General features: G+C 33.5%; 1 protein-coding gene across 1 annotated transcript; it reads right to left on the reverse strand.

Annotated features, from left to right (window-relative positions):
• Positions 1-1836: 1836 nt before the first annotated feature.
• LOC107906939 (NEDD8 ultimate buster 1) lies at positions 1837-6639 on the reverse strand. Its single transcript, XM_016834127.2, has 11 exons — positions 6245-6639; positions 5395-5517; positions 5217-5313; positions 4819-4854; positions 4405-4592; positions 4188-4290; positions 3606-3787; positions 3450-3527; positions 3163-3265; positions 2993-3086; positions 1837-2413 (listed from the first exon to the last, which is right to left on the reverse strand). The coding sequence occupies exons 1-11, from the start codon at positions 6547-6549 to the stop codon at positions 2085-2087; spliced, it is 1638 nt and encodes a 545-aa protein (XP_016689616.2). The 5' UTR covers positions 6550-6639; the 3' UTR covers positions 1837-2084.
• Positions 6640-8384: the final 1745 nt, after the last annotated feature.

Genomic DNA, 8384 nt, shown 5'->3' on the forward strand with positions numbered 1-8384 from the left:
CAATTTTATCTCAGTAAAATTATGTTTATTTTACCCCAGATAAAATTTCTGAGAAAAAATATGTAATATTTCACAATTCAACTTGTTCATTATAATCGTATGATTTATTTGCATTTTTGGGATTTGAAAGAGCTCAAAAACATAAACTCATTCTTCCAATTATTTTTGAGTAATCTGTGTAAATTTGCAAATGAACATTTCTCATTTTCATTTCCATTTCCATTTTAAGAAAACTACATTCATTTCCAAACGATTTCATTTCTCCATTTTGAAGAAAACTATAATCATTTTTGAATGTTTTTCTATTTCTCTATTTCACCATTTGTAGTTAGTCATCTTTGTTCATTTTGATTCAAACATGCAATTCATTTCTGATTTAAACGAGCTAGCGAAGGGACAGATTGGACATATGTAATTATGGCTCAAATGATTTATAATTTTCAACTTTTCGCCTACTAATTATAAACTCATTTAATCAAGAAGTCATTCCACTATAGTATTGTGACTGAGATCTCCCTAACGACATACCATTACAAAAGCAACTACTTAGTGCTCGTCCAATGACATTGTCATAACTGTGTTACTCTTATAGGATCATTGATCTCTTTGGGATAATATCATAGTAACCATTGCATCTCCCTTTATGAAAAGTTAATCACTATCAAATGAGAGGATATCATTTACTCATATCTGAAGTTATGAATTAATTGTTGTGAATGATACTACATATTGCTGAAGTCGTACACCCAACGCACCAGCTTTCAGTTTCTTATTTATTCAAACTCAAGTTTTTACTTACATCAAAGTGTACGAGTCACGCATACATAGTTCATCATTCACTTAGGATTTAGGTACGTCACACTATAAACGTCACAAGTGAATAAATTCATAAACAAATTCAGGATATATTCTTCTTGGGCTGAATCCGATATAATGTTAGTCCAATCAGTAACATCTATGTCTCTATCTTCTAAGAGTCATCTGCTCTGATGCTCAAGACAAAGCATCTCCCCAATTAGACTTGGTAGACAACATATTAGTCTTTCAATCGATTTGTTCATTTTCGATTAGACTAAGAACATATTTAGGTTCGTCTATTAATATAAGTTATCTTTCTGTATTACGATCTGATCACGTAATATCACTTAATATTAATTAAATATTAGACAACCAGTGAGCACCATTTGCTTTCATTTTGCTTTGTATTCAAAAACCATACGAGGATAATATAAAAAGTATTAATGTACTTTATGAATAATTTTGTTAATCAATTTGTTCAAAAAATTACAAGTATACTTAAATAAAATACTACACTTAGGACACCAAATCCAACACGATAACCCAACACCGTATGACGATTTTGAGGCGATGTTCGCTCCCGAGCGTCCTATGACTACAAGGGTAGTCTTCAAATGCCCAAGACCACCGAAGCACCAACGCTACAGCCGAAAAAGGCAAGGGAAAGGTTATAGCTGGACCGGAGCGAGGCTCCAATGAAAGATTAGACACATGTTTTTGCATTTTTCTCTTTTTTTATTTTATATGGCATGTAACTATTTAACTACTGAATTTCTTTTTCGAATTTGAATTTGGACTTCCTTTTTCTCTTTATTTGCATTTATTATTGGTATTTGTTTGTGTTTTGTCTTCTATACAACCACCCACCTGGAAGTTACACAATATTTTGAAAATATTATTTTACTGAATAATTAATTTAATAAATATTGCCTATTTTGAGAAATAGAAAAAATTATAAAATATTGAAACCAAAAATACAATAAATCTAGACAGGAGAAAATCGAAGGATCATGAGTACAGGCATATATGCACATAAAATAAAAAATCATGCATGCAACACATTCATGCACATATAACACTATTTGGGTGTAATTGTGAACCGATATTAAGGATTCAAATGTGAAATTACAAGCCTTGTAATTGTATGAGGAGCTATTCGGTTTCCTTTCATTCTAGAGCCTAAAACCACTGAAATTATTGGCATTTACTACCTGTACTGAGAGTCCTGTATCAGTGGAGACATCCTATTCACAAATATGTACTAGTAATTGCCCATTCTCATCTTCTCAACACGAAGATAGAGCATCCTTGCTATCTGTTGAGGCCAAAAGAGCTAAATACTCCTGTATTGCTTCACCTTCTTTTGTAACTTCAATGTCATAGTCTGATAACGCATCTGCTTTTCCTATGTCTCTTGCAAGTTCATCTTCCATCTCCACATCCCGTTCTTCATCTGCAGTTGACGGTCCTTCAACACTATCAGGGTTCAAATTGCTAGCCTCTGAAGCAGGATTCCCGCTGCTGTTAGCATCAAAAGCCTGGAGTGGATCAAATTCTGACAGTAGTCGACTCATCGTTTGCTCCATCGTCTCACCAGCCTGAACAACAACAACCACTGAACCCAGGAATATATCAGAATATTGCTAGGATAAATACTAGTCAAGTTTATGGGGGATAAACAAGTAATGATTTCAGCAAAACCTTTTTCAAATATAATCCTCTTGAGCACTAGAAAGCTTTCACAACTACACCCAAATTAGGCAACAAGGTACTTCAAGTAGAATTTCCAATAAACTGGAGAGATTGCAACATGTATTTACCATGTTGAATCTATAATGTCTTTTACATGAATTCTCAGTTTGCACTACTGATTCTTTTGAGTCATGATATGTTTTTCTAAAAAAAAGCTGTTTTTTAATTGTTTCGAATGACTAGAAAGAAAAGCATATCCTTTCTCCTTTCTTCTGGCTTTGGCCATTATTATTATGGAACATAACAGGGTTTAGCTATATATCTCACAAATTTTAAATTTGTTCGCTCACCTCCACCACAAACATGCACACTACAAGAAATTATTATTGGGTTACCTCTAGTTACTAATATATCTACTGTGACAACCATAGAATCTATATCATAAAGATGGAAAACAACTATGAAATACCAGTATATCAGTTCAGAACTATTTCATCATTACCTCTAGATCTGTCAAATCCCATAGATACAAGCTCTTCAATTCTGGCATTTACAGCTCGTTGCTCTCTTTTCCTTTTCCTTGACTCAATATCAATCTGCAGACAAACATAATCAATGATGGCCACAGCCAATAAAATTGGAATAGTAAAACTTCATGCAAAAGCAGTCAACCTGGATGGCAAAATTAGTTTCTGGATTTGTCAGATCATCTAACGCCTTTTGGAAGTCATTCTCATTCCTTCGAAGGGCTTCAGCAGCAAGTTTCTTCTCAAATCTGCCAAATCTTAAAGGTCTTAGCATTTTCAATTTAAAAGAAAAAGGACAAAAAGGAGGGTCACTTGAAGCTAAGATTGTTAAACTTGAACTTTCAAAATACACCAAAACAAAAATGATAGTCATCATATCACATCAATGACGATTTAAAAGGACAAACAAGAATACAGGAGTGCCCAGCTCACCCAATAGCCACCAATTCTTTCAATTTCTCAACATTCACTGCCTTCTTCAATGGTGTCACTCCATATTGCTTTAGCTCCCTGAAAACTTGTTACATTAATAATTTCTACATAAAATAAAATGACAATCATAAGAGATCTTAAGTATATTATACCCACATGATTTCTGTTCTATGCCGGATATCATCCTCCCGCTTCTGTTTTCTCTTTGTCTTCTCCTCAAAAAGAAAATCAACAGCTCTCCTGATATCTTGGTTGTTCAATCGTAATGCCCTCCTTGCATCACGTTCCTTAAAGCCCATGCTCATGACATGAGATAAGGCTTCATCAGGCACTTGTAACTGATATTGTCAGAAAAATAAAAATAGGGCTTAATATTGGAGAAGGATGCAACGAAATTATGGTTAAGAAAATAAAAGTGGAAAAAACAAAAGGATATGGAAACAACAAAATGATGGCTGAATGTGGCAGAAGGAAGTAAGAGATGAGCATAACAAACTATTGATGTATGTCATTTTTATTATTTAACCAATATTTTTCATTATATAAAAGTTGCAATAGTACAGCAAGCAATTTGCAAATCCAGTCTTGTAATTATTGGTTTATAGATGTGCTCAAAGGATAGCTGCATGTATGCTGATAAGAGTATAAGAGGAGCTGTAGTGGTCCCTATCGCGCGCGCGCCGGGGTGGGGGGAGGAATATAGAAGAGCTAGCTGCTTTGGACTGTAATTATAGTGACCTGAGAGAATTTTGCTTGTGCAGATGTCAGTGCCTTTTTAGATTTATCCAACTGACCATTATGATATGCCACCACCCCTTCCAACAACTCCAACCTCATATGTCTACAAAGAAAGTATCCAAAAGAGATTAGCTTAACATCGCAACAAACAGCATTCTCATTAAAGGCCAGAAACATAGAAATTGAGCCACTGAAGCAATTTTCAGAAAGTACTCACAGTGCAAGCTCTGGCTGGCAACCAGCTTGAAGGAGTCTAACACGTGAAAAATCCTTCCCGTGACAACGCTCAAGTCCTTCTCTGGCTTTTTCAAGGCGTATTCCTGCAACCGAAAGCCAACTGATGTCTCGAAGCAAGAAATAGCACCACACCATGTCTATTTGCAGTATCGGTACATTGTCAATAAACTGCAAGCAAGCACATACAGCTAAAGTGTATAGGATATTGAGTTGATAAAAATCTAAAAAACAAGAATGCAATTATTGAAATAACATATGCATGTTTAAGATCATACAAGAATTAACTAAAGGCTAAATCAACTTTTAGTTATATCCCTAAACAAAAATCTGAAACACAGCATGGGTTAAGTTATTCAGAAAAAGAACCTTTTTCAATTCTAAGAAGGAATCTTACCTCAAGGACCTTGGGATCACAAAGAGAGAAAGCCTCCTACAAGAAAGAATATAGAACTTATATTAATTAATTGTCAAACTCAAAAGAAAAATATTTCACCTATAACCAAATTATTATCTTTGTTAACAAGCTATGTTTCTCAGACTCTTTTCCCTAAATTACACGTCCAGTTACATATCTAGACATGGATGCAGAGATACAACCCTCCAAATATATGGAAAACTTGGAAAGATTTATTATATCCATGACAAACGCATATTTGTATCTAACACTTATCCCCCAAGTCTGATTAACATAGCTGACAAGAAAGTTTATCAACTGCTAGTCTAAGAATCCAGATTCAAACAAGAAAAAATTAGTACTGTAGAAGCAAATGAGGAAGGATGCTAGAGACTGACCTCGCCCATGGTAAGTACTTCCAGTGCGTCTTTATACAGTTGTCTCGTAAGTAGATTCTTTGCATTTTCATGAAGCATCAGACCCATCATCACTGCCCTGTTTAAAGACCATTCATAACTTACTTTAGTTTAAAAAATGGGGTCAAATGTCTTAATACCCTAGGGAAAAATGACATACCGCTGATCAGTCTCAGTTCCTAATTGTACTTTTTGCCCTCCCTGGTTTTCAAGTTCAATATTGAAGTCTTCAATTGGTAGTGAACCATCTACATGTCTCTTGGAAAGTGCAGTGGCAGCTGCCCTGCCCATAGAGATAACTATGGATTAGTCACTGGTTAATTTGCAAAACGATATGCAATGGTACTTACAAAATAAACAGAAAGGAACTACTATCCAGCCCACCGAATCCTGAAAAGATGATCATTTCATAATGCAGGAAAACTGTAAAACTGTCGCATCCATTAAAACTTTTCAAAGGTAAGATTGAAGTCTTTGGTTCACCTAAAATGTTGAAAGAGGAAGACGCATTTTTCAAAGTATTCCCCCACTTCGAAAAACAACAGTAGACGCTTGATATCATCTCAACTTAAGGTAAACCATAAAGGACCAACATCTCTCAAAGACTCAAACACTGCAAAATACTAACATTTGACACTATCAATTCAATCATAGACTTCAAAATACAGTAACACAATGATTTTAAGACAGAAAAATACTACAATTCCATCAACTGCATGGAAATACTTATACATCCCAAGAACACAATTCCTTTTGGCATAATAATATATGATTGACAACCCTAAACCCTAAACCCTCCTAAAAGAATGAACGTAATTATAAATTTCCTTATTATAAGAATAAATTTGGTAACTTCGATTAAACCCAGAATTTCAATAAAACCAAGAACCCAATCAACCATTAAAAGAAAAAGAAAAAAAAAGATACAGAAATATTGAATACTATTAATTAAGCGTTTAAAAGAAAACAAAAGGCGAGAGAAAAGGAGAGAGTTGACCAAAAAGACTCACTTGACTCGAGCAAGTCTGCGAGAGCGTTCTTCCTCGGCCATCAATTCTTGTTCCAAGGACTTGCCTTCATCAACGGAAACACGGGTGGCAAGAATCTTAGCATTGTTTCTGATACCCAATTGGGTTAAGTTTTGAGAGCCATCGCCATCTTTCAAAACTTTACCAGCAGATATAAGGTTGATAGAGTCAGGACGTTGGGCATTTGATCGTTTCGCGACCTCTTCCCTCAGCATTGCCACAGTCCAATTCTCCAATTCTAAGTCTATCACCCCCACCCATGTCCCTGCGATCCTCAATTTCGCCATCCCACAATATAATTTTCTTTTCTCCCTTGCAAGAAAGGAATAAAAAGTCGAATGTGAGAAAGGGTAAAGACTTCTACTCCAATGAGGATTGGGCGTCTTATGTGTATATATAGAGCTTGTAGGGAAACAGAGTCAAGTTCAAGGTTAACTTAGTGAGCAACTTCATGAATTTTTATGGTTAAATTCTGCTATTAGTCCCTTGTACTTTACGAGAGTTGTAAATTTAGTCCCTATACTTTTTTATCAATTTGATCCTTTTATTTTTTGAATTAATCACTTTTAATCCTGTACTTTTTAAATTTTGAAGTGTTAGTCATGGCCCAAACAATATCAATTAAATTTGTTTGGTTAAATTTTATTACTAGTCATGTACTATATGTATAGTTATAGATTTAGTTTATTTTTTTCAAATGGATCATTTTAAATTCCTATACTTTTCAAAATTTAAAATTTTAGTCTTAACGCAAACAATAATCGTTAATCAATTAACTAACTTTTTAGTAAATAATATGTAGAAATAATAAGCTAAAATAACATTATACATATGATCATGCTAATCAAATTTTATGAATAGCAAAACTTTACCTAATGAATTTAACAATTACTATTTGGTGAGAACTGAAAATTTTAAATATAAAAAGTACGTGGATTAAATACATAACTTTTACAAAATACAGTGATTAATAGAAGAATTGAACCTATTTTTAACTCCACTTCTACTTGGGCTTTCCACGTGGTCTTACTTTGTAATATTCCCACCTATGAGTTGTGATTCGGGTTGAGTGTTCAGTCAAATTGAGTAAAAAATTTTGAGTTAATCGAGTTGAGGAGTTCTATTTTCTCATTGTAACTCAAATTAAATTTTTTTTAGTTTGAGTCAAATCAAGGGAAATTGTTCGAGTTAAACTAAAAAATTAAATATGTCAAAATAAAATATTTTTATAATATAGCTAATTTCATGTTAGAGCACATAAATCTGAAACCATATATATTTAAAAAAAATTCAAAGCAAAATAAGATAATAAACTTAAATCGTTAATTAACTTATTTAGGTACCCAAAAATATTAATTTAGAAAATTTTTAAAATTTTAACTTTATTTATATATTATTTGTCGAAACCATTTTTAATTTTTTTTGAAAAACGGGAATCGACTTTAAAAAACGAATTGTGGAGTCGCCACCGATCTTTTTTGAGGTGTAATCAGATCACCTTGAGATTGATCATTTTAATAAAACAATTGATTTATTAAAACAATAATTTTAGGTCTGTGAAAATCAAGAAAAAGGTTTCGGGAGTCGGTTACGCACGAGGAAGGGCTAACACCCTCATATCGCCCAAAATTGGTACCAATTGATTATTTAATGTCCTATTGTTGAAAATTTGAAGGAAAAAAAATAATACTAAAATACGATTTCTTTAAAAATGTGTAAACAACTCGAATTGGATTTTAAGATTCACTCATTCTAAAGGAATAAAATACCACATCCAACACGTTAAGACACGATATTTTAAGCCTCCAAAAACTGATATCACCTCACGACTTCCAAAATGCAATGAAAAGGGTATTCAATTGTTTGGTCCGATGAAAAAACGAAACCCAGCACGTTAGTGCACGATTTCTCGAATTTCCAAACATAGAACATTGCCTTATTTTAAAATTTAGAAAACATGAATGAAATTTTAAAGGAATATTTGACTATTTTGGGCAAGCAGAAAATCGAAACCCAACACGTTAGGGCACGATTTTCCAAATTTCCAAACGCCAAACATTACCTTTGTTTTGGAAGTTTTTTAGATAAACTATTGCGAAAACGGCTCAAAGTATATTCATTC

Source organism: Gossypium hirsutum, chromosome A08 (genome assembly GCF_007990345.1).
Source record: "Gossypium hirsutum isolate 1008001.06 chromosome A08, Gossypium_hirsutum_v2.1, whole genome shotgun sequence".
Classification (NCBI taxonomy): Eukaryota; Viridiplantae; Streptophyta; class Magnoliopsida; order Malvales; family Malvaceae; genus Gossypium; species Gossypium hirsutum.